The sequence below is a fragment of the Dermacentor albipictus genome, chromosome 7 (assembly GCF_038994185.2).
Source record: "Dermacentor albipictus isolate Rhodes 1998 colony chromosome 7, USDA_Dalb.pri_finalv2, whole genome shotgun sequence".
Taxonomy (NCBI): domain Eukaryota; kingdom Metazoa; phylum Arthropoda; class Arachnida; order Ixodida; family Ixodidae; genus Dermacentor; species Dermacentor albipictus.
Window position 1 is genome coordinate 61,352,967 of NC_091827.1, and position 16,916 is coordinate 61,369,882.

Sequence of the window (16,916 nt, forward strand, 5' to 3'; positions counted from 1 at the left end):
ATCACTTATTAACGAGCAATCGCACATGGTGTAATGCATATTCAAATTACTACCTGCTGTCACTTTTGTTAAACTGGCACGTTCGCACTGTTGGTCATACAGCGAGTGAGGACACTACAGGTGAAGATCATGGCCCTCGAAAGACAAGTAGAAGTACGAGCAAACCTCTGAGTTCGCTAAATAATTCAACACAAGGGATTTTTACGCCAGTTTCGGTATCATTACCCTAGAAGGGTATGTGTGTCACCACATTATCACGCAGAAGGTTGTCACCTGGGAGCAGTAGCTCGCGACCATCTGGCACTCACTCCTGCTCGCTCCATTGTCTGCTACATGTTGAATGTCACAGACGACCGAGAGCCAGAGTGAGTTCGAAATGTGATAAGGCCTGACTACCACGTGCTCGCCTTTTGCGTGATGATGATGTGGAACTTAACAATCTCCTGGCGTAAATAAACTGTGGTGCTAAATTATTTAGAACTTTCAGAGGTTCGCGTCTACTTCTTTTTGGCGCCGAGCTCCAGGACTTTGGTTTAGGACGAAAAATGAAACGTCGAAAATTTTCAATCTGTAGCGCTGTAATTGCAGACTGCGCGAAGACACCAATACGTGCTCTATAAATCGTGGCGGCCGTGATGCGTACCTAGCACCGCAAATACTTCCAGCGCATTTAGCTGAAAAAGAAAAGATTTGGCTTTGATTATCTGACGAAACCATCACTGGGGTGTGCAGTCGGGCATGAATTTGAAATTTGGCCTTTCATTATGACACGTGTAAGGTCGTTCACCGTTCTTTGCTCAAAAGAGCACGCAGAAGAAATATTGTGGCCACTGCGCGCACGAAAATTGTGAGGCATGCACGATTCATACGGGATGGGTGCTTGCGTGGGCGCACCATTTGTTGGTGTGTCACAGCAAAGCGGTTAACTAGAGGGTTCCACGAAGATTTTCACGAAGCCGCAGTGAATGATTGCATGGTCGTTATCGAATGTTAGCCATGCCTGTGAAACACGTCGTTGGGCTAGTTGGTGCATTGTATTTAAGAAAAACTACAGCCAATAAAATACGCACACAGGAAATATGCAAGAAGACAGGCAAGAGGCTGGTCAGCCACCATCGCAGCCTGTGTCGGAGCCCCGAAGCAAGCACACACTGCCGTCTGTATAGCATGCAAGGACATCTGTGTGAGTGTTTAGAGGTACTGTGCTCGGATAAATATTTGCGCAGCGAAGTAAACGCGCCTAATATGGTGATGTGTTCGCAAGGTCTTCCGTAGATTTCGAGTGGTGCCAAACTAAACCAACTTTACTTTCCAGGGTTGTGAAAACTTGTTTGTACACCTTCAATATCTTCTTTGTATGACTTGCATTTGGACACTTCTGCGAAGGTTTCTTGAGAGAGTAATTGTAAGTACATAGAGTTTTAGTTTCTACAAGGTGGTACTATTCACCACTGTAGACTAGTCCGCTTTTGGGTTGCATTTTTGGTTGTTTTCATGTGTTTACAAGCTTTAGTTTTCTGTTCCTTTCAGTGGGTTTGCATGGATTAAATTTCTTATTTTTTAGCCACGTTTAGCTGCTGATTTGGGGCACACTGGCGGAGCAACTCAGCGTCTTGGTTTTATACGTTCAAGCATGTACCTGTGTCCGCTGCGGCTTCGAAATAGCATCAGCTGATAGCGCATCTGTTGAGCTTGTACATTGTGGTCTGTCGTTCGCGCTAAGTGCCATTCGGAGAAAGCACCGACTAGCCTACTTCCAAACTATCGTGAGTTTTGATGATGTAACCAGTGCAAGAGGGGACACAGAACTCAAGAAAGGCGATAAGGACAAGGTTGCAGCGTCGTGAAATATCAACAAGCCCGCTCTCACACCCCGTGAAGTTTCAAAAGGCTTCCATGTGACGGGTACGCAAACGAATAATACTACTTCATGCGTGTGGTATTTGATTGTTTGAACGTGGTGCGTGGGCGCTATTGCTCGAGAAAACAGAAAGAAGAACGAGCTGGGCTGGCGCTGTGAATCTAACCGGTCAGCGCCGCAACAGCTGTTGTAAATATAACCTGTAAATAGTTTCTCGTCATACTGACTCGTCCTCCACGTAAGATTGTGGCGGAGCTCAGTCCCCGCAACGGAGCCTCGAAACAACCGCACCATCACCGAATCAGCTATGGATTCCGATGGAACCACCCCGTCGCCACTTACACCTGCGGCGCAACCACAACGTACGTTACGGTTCCTAGTCTCCGTGATGCTGAAACATTCTGCGCCCAAAATGACGTTGACGTCGACGAATGGCTCAGCATATGTGAGCGTGTTAACCAAATCCACCACTGGGACTCTACCATATACTGGCCAATGTGATCGTTTTTCTGGACGAGACACCGCGTGTCTGGTTTCGCACCCATGAGATCGACCTCTCCAGATGGGACATATTCAAACAACGGCTTCGCGACCTATTTGGCGACCCGTCAGGTCGCCAACAGGATGCGCGAAGAGAGCTTGCCGCCCGTGTCCAGTCGTCGACCGAGTCGTAGGTCTCCTACATACAGGAAGTTCTCGCATTTTGCCGGAAAGTTGACGAGCACATGACCGAGGATGACAGCGTGAGCCACATCCAAATAGGCATCGCGGACGACGTGTTGAATTCGCTCGTCTATAAGGACGTTCCTACCGTCGACGCCATCGTCAAAGAATGCCGCCGCTTCGAGGTAGCCGAAAGCCACCGTGGCGTCCCACAGTTTTCGCGGCTCCCAAACACCCCTGCCATGTCCTCTTGCTCCGTTTTTACCGCCACACGACCATTTCAAGAGAACGTCACATGTATCGTTCGCCGTGAGATTGAAGTGACGAGTCCGGCCCACCTTCATCCACGACCCCCTGTCGGTACCTCTTATGAAGCCGCTTATTGTCTATTGGATTGTCTATTTCCATTCAATCTTCCTGAATGGCGAACCCCAGACGACGAACGACCTGCTTCCGCTACCACCGCTTTGGTCATGTATCCCGCCGCTGCCGCACCACCTGGATGCCGCCATACTGGAGCTCATTCCCTGCTTCTCGCTCATACACCGACGCTCACCGTTATTCAACTCGCCGTCTGTAGCCTACTTCCGATGCCACTTACAGCCGCCCCTCCGTGTGATCGCTGTCACCTGAGCGCCGTCGCTCCGCGTCACCCCAGACTCTCCGCTTCTCCTCGCCAAACCGACGGACGGAAAACTAGGCCATGCAGCTCTTGGAGGTTGTGCTGCATCCCGTTCGTCCTGTCCAAAGCCACTGTTGACGCTTCTCACCAACACGAACCTAATTGAAATAGACGTATATTTTGTTCCGTTGACAGTATTAATTGATAGTGGAGTCAAAGCGTCCATAATGATCGCTAACCTATGTCGTCGCCTCAAAAAAGATATTACGCCTGCCATCACTCGAGCCGTACGTGTCGCCAATGGCGCCACTGTTGCCGTCAGGATTATGTGCACTTCTCGAATAGTAATTGCTGGCCGCCAAGTTCCAGTCCTGTTCACCGTGCTGACCAGTTGCCCTCATGACCTAATCTTCGGGCTCGACTTTCTGACGACGCATTCTGCCCTCATCGACTGTTCCACCGGTACGCTGTGCCTAGAGCTTCCTCTTCTTTCAGACGTTCGTCCCGAACAACCGAACACCCTCAGCACTACAGCGTTTGTTCGCTTACCTCGAGAAGCCCTAACCTTCACCGAATTGGCCTCAACGGCAACTGTGCCTGACGGTGACTATGTCGTCGCACTTGGTCGTGATGTCCTCCTGGCGCTCCATCTTTGTGCCACTCTCCATCGTAAGCCTGGCCGCTAATGGGATGTGTCTCCCGTTATCAATTTTGGCTTGACGAAGCAAGTGTTACCTGGAAGCATAGTGGTGGCCACGCTCCGGTCAATGACTGACGACCACGTTACTGCTTTTGCAGGCCAACACATCTCCAGATCATCCTGGTTACCCGCAGGATACCTTGAACCTCGACGGCCGATTACGTACCATGGTCGCTGCGGACCTCGCAGCTGACCAAGCAGCCGCCCAATATCACCTTTTGTTTACCCACCACGAAATATTTGACACTGACAATCGACCACTTGGTCAGCCGTTCCTTGTTAAGCATCGGACCAACACTGGTGATGCTGTTCCCATTCGCGGCCGATCGTATCGCATGTTCATGGCAGAGAGGCAAGTTATTCAGCAGGAAGTAAACAAGATGCTCGCCAGAGGCATTGTTAAGCCCTCGTCGAGTCCTTGGGCGTCGACGGTCGTGCTCGTGAAAATGAAAGATGGAATGTGGCGTTTCTGCTTTGATTACAGCCACCTAAATGGAATTTCTAAAAAGGACGTTTACCCTTTACCACGAATCGACGACTCTCTTGATTGTCTTCACGGTGCCAAAGACTTGTCGTCCATCGACGTTCGGTCTGGTTATTGGCAGATTTCCGTCGATGAGCAAGACCAAGAAAAGTCCGCTTTCGCCACTCCAGATGGACTCTACCAATTCAAGGTTATCCCTTTCGGTTTATGCAATGCCTCAACCACGTTCGGACGGATGATCGACTCTCTGCTTCAAAGTTTCAAATGGTCAACTTGCCTTTGTTACCTCGGTGACGTCCTTGTGTTCTCTGCTACATTTGACACGCACCTTGAGCGCGTCGCAGCTATCCTTGACGTCTTCCACAAGACTTGGCGCAAATTAAACTCATCGAAGTGCCACTTCGGACGCCGACAGCTTACAGTGCTAGGCCATTTTGTCGATGCTTCTAGAGTACAAACCGATCCGGAGAAGGTTCGAGCAGTAACGGCTCTTCCTGTACGTCAGCCTGTCAAAGTCATCCAGAGTTTTGTGGGGCTCTGTTCAAATTTCCGACAGTTCGTGAAATATTTCGCAGCAATCGCTTCACCTCTCACTGAATTTCTGAAGACGTGCCTTTTGCGTGTCGATCCCCTCTGATTGCCGCATTTTCGCGCCTTATCACGAGTCACACCAGTCCACCCGGCTTGGCCCACATTGACCCGTCCGTAGCTACAGACGTCCGAACCGATGCCAGGGGTGATGGGATCGGCGCCATATTATCGCAACGCCAACACGGACACGACCGCGTCATAGCCTACGCTAGCCGCCTCCTGACAACTGTAGAGCGGAACTATTCGATTACCGAGCGCGAAGGTCTTGCTCACATCTGTGCTGTTTCAAAGTTCCGCCCCTGTTCATATGGTAAGCCTTTCTCAGTAATCACAGACCATCGTGAGCTCTGCTGGCTTTCGTCGCTCAAGGATCCTACTAGCCAGCTCGGTCGTAGGCCCTCCGACTACAAGAATATCCTTACAGAGTCACTTACAAGTCGGGACGGAAACACCAGGACGCAGATTGCCTCTACGTTACCCAGTCGAAGACGAGACCTCTACGTGTAATGCTGACACGGACGCCTGTGTTCTCTCTGTTTTTCCACTGCTCCATGTGGCCGACGAGCAGCGCTGTGACCCGTCCTTTTGTATCATCACCGACCGCATCGAATCGTCACTTGCCGACAGTTCCCTTCGCTTATTCACACTTCAGGATGGCGTACTCTACCGCCCCAACGTTCACACCGACGGCCCTGTATTGCTCCTTGTTATCCCTAAACGCCTTCGCTCGGCTGTTGTCCACGAACTTCAGGACCTCCCCATTGCCGGTGACCTAGGTGTGTCACGTACCTACGACCGGATCCGCCAACACTTTTTTTTGGCCGGACCTTGCTTGCACCGTTCGAAGATACGTAGCTGCGTGTGAGAAATGCCACCGACGTAAGACACAATCGACGCTCCCTGCTGGGTACCTTCAACCGCTCGGCATTCTCGCGGAACCATTCTTTCGGATTGGTTTGGACTTACTTGGCCCTTTTCCTCTTTTTACCTCTGGGAACAGGTGGATCGCTGTGGCCACGGATTACGCCACGCGCTACGCCATCACCTGAGCGCTTCCTACAAGCTGCGCCACAGATGTCGCCAATTTTCTTCTACGCGACGTGATTTTATTACATGGAACTCCGCGACAACTTCTCACAGACCGCGGCCGAACATTCCTACCGAAAGTTACCGCGGACTACCTGCTGTCCGGTGCCACCATATACAAGCTATCCACGTCACACCATCCGCAAACAAATGGCCTCACGGAGCGTCTCAATCACACTCCCACAGACATGCTCGCGAAATATGTCTCGTCAGACCACACTGACGGGGACCTCGCTCTACCGTTTGTCACAGTTACTTATAATTCCTCGCGCCAGGACACAGCCGGTTATTCCCTATTTTTGCTTCTGTTGGGCCGAGAACCAGCACTGCCCCTCGACACAACCCTCCCAGTTCACGCGGCACCGACCAGTGAATATGCGCTTGACGCCATTGCCCGCTGTGCCCACGCAACGGAAATTCCCCGGGACCGCCTTCTGAAATCCCAAGGTAGTAATAGGCGTTTGTACGACTGGTGACGCGTAGACGTGCACTTCCCGCCTGGTTCTTTGGTGCTTCTATAGTCTCCATCGCGTCAGGTCGGCCTGTAAGAAAAACTGCTGTCTCGTTACACTGGCCCATACCGAGTGCTTTGTGCCGTGACTCCCATCACCTATGAGATCGCCCCTGACGCCCCATCTGCTTCCCGGTCCAGTGATATCGTGCACGTTACACGGCTGAAGCAGTGTCACCCTCCCAGTGATGACATTTAGACGCTCCGGGCCGTCGCTTCTGCCACCGGGGAATTATACTGTATGCGTGTATTATTTGATTGTTCGAACGAGGCGCGTGGCCACCATCGCTTGAGAAAAGAGGAGGAAGAACGAACTGGGCTCGCGCTGTAAAAATAACCGGTCAGTGCTGCAACCACTCTTGTAAATATAAGCTCTAAATAGTTGCTCGTCTTACTGAATCGTCCTTCGCGCAACAATACAAATTCACATACATCTGGCACATCATGATAGAGTGAACGACAAATTGTGCTGCATATATGCACATGTCTTTTTTTTTGTCGAGCTACAAAAGAGTGGCACACAAAACAAGACGCTTACGAAGATACCCATCGTTCCTGGCTCATTTCTTTACTTACTGGTGACATCCGACAAAAATACTTCGCGAAACACACACAGATATCGCGACACAAGAAGAAAACAACATTTGTTTCTGTTGAGAAGTCTTCAGTGACTTGGCTTACTTTGTCAGCCAAATTCAACGGGGCCTGTCAAAGGCAGTCCTAGCTGGGCTAGTTGGTTGCTTCGGTAACTAACACTTGTAAGTGCACTCTTTGCACTTACAGGAAACGTACCTGAGTTCCCGGGAATGTAGGCGCGTAGGCCAACCGTACAGGTCACAATAAGAACCCACCATTCGGCATTGCCATTTGGACTAGTGGCGTAGGCAATAAATAGCACAACGTAAATGCACCCCATGCCCACCAAAAAAAGAAAGGTTTCTGTGTTAGTTTGCAGTCTTCCCACCCCCATCAACCTTTCTCGCCCTTCCCGTGTCCGGTCAAATCAGTGTGCCCCTCCCCCCCTCGAAAGATAGTTCTAGCTACACCACGGCCATACACAGCAGTGGCTTGTCAGCTTGTTGATGTCAAACGGGATTCCGCCTTGATTAGAGAGTTCTAGAATTGGGGATCCAAGCGGCTTGGGGTTCCTGAAATTTGTGGGCCCTAAGTGCGCATGCGCAAAACCTAAAACAGTTTTGCGTTCTTGCGCTCGCGTTGACCAGGACCCAAAAATAAAAAAAATAGTGTGGGTCCCTAAGCCGTCTTGGGTCGCCCTTGCGGCTTTGCTTGGATTAAAAAAGCATACTTAATTCGTAGAACTAATACTACAGCGGTTAGGTTTATTACATATTACTGTTCGCACTTTTCGCTCAACAATACATTCTGCTCGTTTTCACTTCTAAGGAAACCTTTTCTTCTTTCTTGCTTTTAGGCAGCTTTTTATTTTTCCCACTGCGTAGTCCCCAGCGCAGTCTGCGTTTCACCTCATTTTCAAACTGCTGCTCCTCTAAACCCAAGAGCAGTCCACCCAACGTGGCTTGGGAACCCAGACTATTAGGTCCGAAATTCTGAAGCTCTCTATTATCTAATGCATAAGATATGACGCCATGCGGATCTGAAACAAAAAAATGGAGGACGCTTAAGCTTCGCCTTCAAAACTGGAACGCGATAGCATTCTAAGATTCCTGACTACTTCGCCGGCTTCCCGGCAACTGCTGCTTATGTAACCTTAATGTATGCCGGGAAACTCTGGCGGCGAGCGCTATGCACGAAGACGAACTTTCTGGTAGAAGAGCCGACTCTTCCGTGAGCCACTATGCGACGTAGGCGAGCGCCATATGGATGTGTTGCAAGGAACCAGGCGCGCTGCTTTATGGTCTTTGAGATTTGCGGGCGCCAATCTGGGATGGCATGGCCATTCTATGAATAGCAGAAACGCTGGAAAATGGGTTCGTGGTTTTTCTTAGTTTTCGCATAATGGTATTTTGTTTTCTGGTATATTCAGATTAAAATCCTACGCTATATCACGTCCTTAGGTTGCCTGTAAGGTGTATTTTACGATTTTTCTACGTATTTTACCTTCGAAATTGAATTAGTTGCGTAACTTCCTTGCTCCACATGGAGCGCCTGCGTTGTTGGGTATGCGTGGTTCGAATTCATTTTTCCTGAAACGATGTCCGACGCTGGACGCCTGCCGCGGGACACCGACTTCGGATATTTTGCGATACGGTGCCCTTAACGCTATCGCGTTATTATTTCTTCATAGTTCTTTATCAGGCATCCTAAGAATACCTTTTCCCAAGAATATATGAAGACGTGAAAGTGAGACAGTTTTGCCGCCACGGCATGTAAAACCTGCTTCCTTTTTTGGAGTTTTACAGCGATCATCACAATCTCAGTACGTGCATTCTGAAGACGGAAATGTCAAACCGACGCTTCACTCGCAGGAGCGGCACATGGAGCTGGTAAATGAGGCGAGTGACAGCATCTACGGCAACAAGGACGTCGTGGTGGGTCTCTCGCTTGAGATGGGTGCCTTGATGTACACCTTTGGGGCCGCCCAGCACAGCGCCCTCACTGGCGCGCCTCTGTACAAGAAATGCAGGGCAGCGAGCCTTGTGCCGCTGGACATGGTACGAAATCGCGAGTTTTATAACGCTGTAGAGCTTTGCTGCAACGCTGTCTCCCGACGGGAACAGCATCCCCGTTTTTTTTAAATCATGCTATCGTTTCCTACCCAATTCGATTGAGCGGCTGTTGGCGCTAGTGTCTACGAGAGCTGAAAGTGAGGTTGTTCGGCCAACACCAAAGTCGGGACGATCGGTTGTCTTTATCGAAATGAGCCCTACTCAAATGTCCACAGAGAGGCAGACATGTGGAGACTTTTTGCTGGGGAATGTTGAGTCCGTTGCTGCTCAAATTGTGTGCTTGCCTACCACCATGGAAGACGGCGCAGTGGCCGATACAGAGTCCCTAATGGCGAAGCGGCAGTTTTGTGTCCGTCAGTGATTGGCGGCCGGGCCACTCGCGCGGACGCAACAACGTTTGATGCTTGCCACTCTGGATTCGGCGCTATCGCCATTTTTCCAGCGTCACTATACCGCCAGTGGCAGGGTCGTTGACGACGGCCCAGCCAAGAGCACGAAGTTCAGGAAACCTTGCTTATGGATAATGTAGAAGAAAATGGATTCTAATAAACAAAGTACTGTTATACGTTAATCTGTAGCCGCTAAGACGGCATCTTCCTCCCCGTACCTCGTCCCTCTCTAGTGCGTAGCTCAACTTAGCAAGAACCCTCCAGGTCAGACGTGGTGGTGAAGCAAATGATGAAAGGACATGCACTGCCGAAGCCAAATGGGGAAAATAATATAGAAACATGGAGAGCACTTAAGCTTCACCTTTAAGAGTGGAACATGATAGCGTTCAAAGATTCCTCACTGCTTCGCACGCCTCCCGGCAATTGCAGCTTCTGTAACCGTAACGTTTACAGGGAAACGCTGGCCACGAACGCTACGCAAGGAGGCGAGCTTTCTGGAAGAAACGCTGCCTCTTGCGTGGGCCAATCCCAGAGATTCCGACAGGCACGCAAGAAAAAAATCATTTTGACGTTTCTGTTATTGGTCTGCAGTAATAATATTTGTGGCTGAGAATATTTAAGATAAAAGGCATGTGCTGTGGGTTTTTTCTTTCGCGACATTTGTTTGTGGGCTGCCATTGGAATCTGAACCTGGCAACGTTTAACGTTAGAACGTTATCTAGTGAAGCGAGTCTAGCAGTGTTACTGGAGGAATTAGAGGGTAGTAAATGGGATATAATAGGACTCAGTGAGGTTAGGAGGACAAAAGAAGCATATACAGTGCTTAAAAGCGGGCATGTACTGTGCTACCGGGGCTTAGCGGTGAGACGAGAACTAGGAGTCGGATTCCTGATTAATAAGGAAATAGCTGGTAACATGCAGGAATTATATAGCATTAACGAGAGGGTGGCAGGTCTTGTTGTGAAACTTAATAAGTGGTACAAATTGAAGGTGGTACAAGTCTATGCCCCTACATGCAGTCATGATCACCAGGAAGTCGAAAGCTTTTATGAAGACGTGGAATCGGCGATGGGTAAAGTCAAAAGAAAATACACTATATTGATGGGCGATTTCAATGCCAGGGTAGGCAAGAAGCAGGCTGGAGACAAGTCAGTGGGGGAATATGGCATAGGCTCTAGGAATAGCAGAGGAGAGTTATTAGTAGGGTTTGCAGAACACAATAATATGCGGATAATGAATACCTTTTTCCGCAAGCGGGTTAGTCGAAAGTGGACGTGGAGGAGCCCGAATGGTGAGACTAGAAATGAAATCGACTTCATACTCTGCGCGAACCCTGGCATCATACAAGATGTAGACGTGCTCGGCAAGGTACGCTGCAGTGACCATAGGATGGTAAGAACTCGGATTAGCCTAGACTTGAAGAGGGAACGGAAGAAACTGGCGCACAAGAAGCCAATCAATGAGTTAGCGGTAAGAGGGAAACTAGAGGAATTCCGGATCAAGCTACAGAACAGGTATTCGGCTTTAACTCAGGAAGAGGACCTTAGTGTTGAAGCAATGAACGACAATCTCATGGGCATCATTAAGGAGTGCGCACTAGAAGTAGGTGGTAACGCCGTTAGACAGGAAACCAGTAAGCTATCGCAGGAGACGAAAGATCTGATCAAGAAACGCCAATGTATGAAAGGCTCTAACCCTACAGCTAGAATAGAACTGGCAGAACTTTCTAAGTTAATCAACAAGCGTAAGACAGCGGACATCAGGAACTATAATATGGATATAATTGAACAGGCTCTCAGGAACGGAGGAAGCCTAAAAACAGTGAAGAAACTAGGAATAGGCAAGGATCACATGTGTGCGTTAAGAGACAAAGCCGGCAATATCGTTACTAATATGGATGAGATAGTTCAAGTGGCTGAGGAGTTCTATAAAGACTTATACAGTACCAGTGGCACCCACGACGATATTGGAAGAGAGAATAGCCCAGAGGAATTCGAAATGCCACAGGTAACGCCAGAAGAAGTAAAGAAATTAAGCCTTAGGAGCTATGCAAAGGGGGCAGGCAGCTGGGGAAGACCAGGTAACAGCAGATTTCTTGAAGGATGGTGGTGAGATTGTTCTAGAGAAACTGGCCACCCTGTATACGCAATGCCTCATAACCTCGAGCGTACCGGAATCTCGGAAGAACGCTAACATAATCCTAATCCATAAGAAAGGGGACGCCAAAGATTTGAAAAATTATAGACCGATCAGCTTACTGTCCGTTGCTTACAAAGTATTTACTAAGGTAATCGCAAATAGAATCAGGAACACCTTAGACTGCTGTCAACCAAAGGACCAGGCAGGATTCCGTAAAGGCTACTCAACAATAGACCATATTCACACTATCAATCAAGTGATAGAGAAACGTGCAGAATATATCCAACCCTTATATATATCTTTCATTGATTACGAGAAAGCGTTTGATTCAGTCGAAGCCTCAGCAGTCATGGAGGCATTACGGAATCAGAGTGTAGATGAGCCATATTTAAAAATACTGGAAGATATCTATAGCGGCTCCACAGCCACCGTAGTCCTCCACAGAGAAAGCAACAAAATCCCAATAAAGAAAGGCGTCAGACAAGGAGATACGATCTCTCCAATGCTATTCACAGCATGTTTACAGGAGGTATTCAAAGGCCTGGAGTGGGAAGAATTGGGGATAAAAGTTGATGGAGAATACCTTAGCAACTTGCGATTCGCTGATGATATTGCCTTGCTTAGTAACTCAGGAGACCAATTGCAATGCATGCTCACTGACCTGGAGAGGCAAAGCAGAAGGGTGGGTCTGAAAATTAATCTGCAGAAAACTAAAGTAATGTTTAACAGTCTCGGAAGAGAACAGCAGTTTACGATAGGTAGCGAAGCACTGGAAGTCGTAAGGGAATACATCTACTTAGGGCAGGTAGTGACCACGGATCCGGATCATGAGACTGAAATAACCAGAAGAATAAGAGTGGGCTGGGGTGCGTTTGGCAGGCATTCTCAAATCATGAACAGCAGGTTGCCACTATCCCTCAAAAGGAAAGTGTATAGCAGCTGTGTGTTACCAGTACACACATATGGGGCAGAAACATGGAGGCTTACGAAAAGGGTTCTGTTGATATTGAGGACGACGCAACGAGCTATGGAAAGAAGAATGATGGGTGTAACGTTAAGGGATAAGAAAAGAGCAGATTGGGTGAGGCAACTAACGCGAGTAAAGGACATCTTAGTTGAAACCAAGAAAAAGAAATGGGCATGGACCGGACATGTAATGAGGAGGGAAGATAACCGATGGTCACTAAGGGTTACGGGCTGGATTCCAAGGGAAGGGAAGCGTAGCAGAGGGCGGCAGAAAGTTAGGTGGGCGGATGACATTAAGACGTTTGCAGGAACAGCATGGCCACAATTAGTACGTGACCGGGGTAGTTGGAGAAGTATGGGAGAGGCCTTTGCCCTGCGGTGGGAGTAACCAGGCTGATGATGATGATGATGATGATGATGATGATGACTGTGACTAACTAAGGAGAAAATGCTGAAGCCATACAAACAGGTTAGGATCAAGATTAAGTTTACCAAGTTTAATAGAAGCAAATATTGACATACTTTGTCGAAGGCATTGGCGAAGTAAAAAAGAAAAGCACGATGACACGATTACCGGCGGGGATTGGGGCACACCTTGCTGGGTGGCGTCATCAGGCATTGTCGGAGCGGCGGTAGGCAGCGTCCAGCTTGAGAGCTCCAGGTTAGTTTAGGAGTGTACCCCAAGCCTCCGCAACTTTGATAAGGCGATTTTTTAGGGAATTTTAGTGCGTCCGGTGTTCCAGTAAGCCAGGGCGCTTTGGCGGTTGAGTGGCGGCGTAAACGTGAGCGGCCAGATTGGTGGCGCCAGCTGGTGGTGCAAAGCTCAACCACACAAAGTTGCTGTATTCTCCTTAGCTGCTGGCTTAAATTTTCGACAGCGGCGTAATCGAGTTCACAATTACGCCGCTGCCGAAAATTTACACCAGCACCGAAGCAGGATATAGTGAGTTTCTGTAGGTTTAGCTCTGTGTTCGTCTCGTTGAGCTCTACGCCGCCAGGCAGCTGCACTGCCCTGGCCGCTCACGTTTACACCCCCGCAAATGTGACAATGCGGCCAAACCGGACATTTATCGCAAAGGCTAAATGCTCTATTGACGCCAAGCGACAGGCGAAAAACCACTGCCCTCACAAGGGAACAATGGTCTCGGCGCCGACAGCTCACGCTCTGCTGTCGCGCCATACATCGATGATAGCGCCCCACTGCTGCTTGCTCGCTGTCCTTCTGCTTCAGTACACTTGCAACAAAATTCTGCAGAATTCAGCGATGACGACTGTGCAGCTATCCAAATAAGCTAAAACGCATCTCGTATGAGGCGTGCCGGTCTCCTCTCTCGCGCTACGCTTTGGACACGCTGCGCCTTCTGGCGACGCTGTCGCGAAGTCCTCGAGTAACCAATGGCACATGCACTGTAACCCCATTTGACGTCAAAGAGCTTCACTGAAGAGAAACGCAAACTCACGCGAACGGCCCACATCTTAACCTTGCACAACCTTCGGGATCGGCATATATTTTTAGACTGTACTATCTTCAGGTTCTGCCCAAATCTTTGTTGGATAACTAACATAGAGAATTTTAGCGCTGCCGGTATTCCGGTAAACGCAAGCGGTCTGGTCGTATTAGCGGATGGGCAAGGTGCGAACGTGAACGGCCCCATGATGCAGTCAGCGGTGGGGCTGAGCCCGTGCAGGTAAGCACTGCTAAGATATCAGTAACCAATGGAATTTACTTTCGTGCTGGTGTAAATTTCCTGCAACAACACGATCACGCCACTGCTGAAAATTTACGCCAGCAGTGTAGATTAGAATCGGTTACTGCAGTATTAGATCAATGTTTGTCTAGTTAGTAAGTTTGTTCGTAGTCCTTTTTTACACAGGGCAGGCGTTTTAGGTGCTAAAGAAAATAAAGTTTTTTGCTGCCTTTCACAGTTCACTGTTTTCTTTTTGTTCGTGCACTGTAGAGTTTCATCACAATTTTGCATAACTGTCTGTGAGCACTGCCCCCCCCCCCCTTTCGTTCACTGTTCCGCAGACAATGCCTCGCCAAGACGAGCCAAGCTGAGCACTGTGCCACCAGGTGGCTGTAGCGCCTCCACTCAACCGGTAATACGACCAGTCCGCTTGCAGTCTGCAATACCGGAAACGCTAAAATAAACTATCTAATGTTATTCACAATAAAAAGCATTAACTCACAGGTGCTCTTTGAATTTTCCAACTGCATCGGTGCCACAGAAGACTCCTTGTGATTTCTTCTTGACCAAACCGCGGGCCAGTAATCGTACGAAATGGGTAATCGGCTCTATGACCTGCGCAATGAAACCTCGGTGCCAAATTTGATTGCGGACGAGTCAGCGGTTTAGCCGGAGGAGGGTTGCATACCAGGCCCTCTTATTTACGCATTGACGGGTTGGCTCGAACCGCAATATTGGCATCTCGTATAATTGCCTACTTCTCCTCTTCTATGTGCGCAAAACAGCCGTTGCAAAGAGGACGATGGCGTTTCGTTCAAACCGCTTTCCCTTGATGTGCGCTCAATATTTACTCAACATTGACTCTCTTTTTTTTCTCGGCGCCGTAGAAGACATACACGATGACGTACTAACAAACGTAAAGCGGCACAGTAACCCACAGCCATCGCCTTTGTTGGTGGGCTTTGTACGACGTACGAACAGATAGAGCAAGAATGGCTGCATAACAAATGAAGCGCTTCATTTTTCCTGTAGGGTTGCGTGAGTGGCCAAATGGCACACGTCAACGACACCAACATTGCGCTCGGCAAGAAAACACAAAAGGTGGTCCTGCTCTTCGACAACGACGTTACTGTGGCAGAAAAGGTCAGTCTCTAATGTCGGCGCGCGTGCTCGGCGCGTGACGGGTGTGCTGGCTGCGCAGATGAAGTACGTTCTGGAGAAGAAGCCACGGAAGCGCTTTGCCTGGCTCTATTTCAACGTGTACATGGCCGACTTCCTGGACAGGTGCAAGATGCGCCAGCCTTTCGCGCCAATACTTGTACTGCGCCATAATTTCAGCATCGGCGACAAGCCGTAGTACGGCAATAAATGTGGCTGCGAGCGCGCTTCGCCTATGCGACTCGCGCACGTGACCGAACTGTATCTGAGCGAAGCTAAGTAGTAGGCGCTCCACGAGCTTCCTCGTGTTTTAGCGTCTGAAGGCAACGGCGCACTGGAGTCTCAGCATAGACCTCTATTTTTTTTTCATGGGCGCCACCATATTGCGTAGGCAGTGGCGCCATCTATGGGCAGTTGGCATGCTGGCTCGGGCAAACGCTCCGTGTTGTATGTTACTTATACGTTTGGAGGCAGCTTTTGGTGGTTGTTTCCCGGCTCGTACCATCTCCTTAGTGTGACGTGACGTCTTCTACGTCGAAAACAGTTCTGTAAAACGTACTGACAGATGTACAGACGTACTGACAGGATTTAAGTCGGCATGACCGAAATTTCTGCGCCCTTGAGATGGCCGGAGTACTCAGTCCGATGGGAACGCGCGCGTTTGATTCCACAATCAGCCTCGTAGATCAATGGTGCATTTTTGAATTCTTTTTTCGCTAATGTGCCCTTGCTTCAGCTTTGTCACTGTAGTTTTAAGCTGTGGTTTAGTAGCAATGTGTAGTTACAAAACATGTGACGATCTCAACAGCGTGGCTACCATTCTGCTACGAAATAACTGCGCTCTTTAATTTCACAACTGATGAAATTTTTATCTGTAACACATTGTGCAACTACTTGGTTGGTTGGAAGAGGTTTCCGGCCATGGACAAAATATTTTAGTAAGCTATAACAGCGCACTGTACTGCCTCAATCACACTTGTCGAGTGGTCGAGTGGCTGGCTGCGCACTGAACACGCATTCGAAGCAGTGATAGCTGCCTGGCCCTATGGATATGTTCGTTCTATATAGCGCTTAGTCCAAGCATGCGAGAAAACCCGATGCAGCCAAAACAGTTCACAACATACTCACACGATGCACGTCGCATGTTTGCGCAGCCAGGACAAATATCCGCATGCTCTAGTTAGCGCTGCACCGAAAGGCTACGGAGTTGTTGTTTGACGACTTTGTATGAACTGACATCCCGTTAATTCTACGGAGAACAAGCAGAAACATTCCCCAAATGGTTTGGCAGCACGCGACGCCAACCCAACCAAGCAACGCCGCGCCGGATCGCACAAACCAAATACAAGGAAAAGTTCTCCGCGCGTCCTTTCCTCCTCGCCCGATGTCTTTAGTTTGGCTTTTGTCTTT

The 16,916-nt window shown here is 49.1% G+C and overlaps 1 protein-coding gene across 5 annotated transcripts in view; it reads left to right on the plus strand.

The window, feature by feature from the left end:
* Positions 1-15,770, plus strand: part of LOC135904729 (uncharacterized) — a 61,335-nt gene extending 45,565 nt beyond the window's left edge. For 4 of the 5 annotated variants that reach the window (XM_070522301.1, XM_070522303.1, XM_070522299.1 and 1 more), the window contains 3 exons: positions 8,966-9,151; positions 15,381-15,491; positions 15,550-15,770. In XM_070522301.1, coding sequence (XP_070378402.1) covers positions 8,966-9,151; positions 15,381-15,491; positions 15,550-15,705 — 453 coding nt within the window. In that variant the 3' untranslated portion in view covers positions 15,706-15,770. Of the gene's footprint in view, positions 1-8,965; positions 9,152-14,689; positions 14,800-15,380; positions 15,492-15,549 lie in introns of those variants that run through there. The other variant, XM_070522302.1, reaches the window with a different exon arrangement.
* Positions 15,771-16,916: the final 1,146 nt, after the last annotated feature.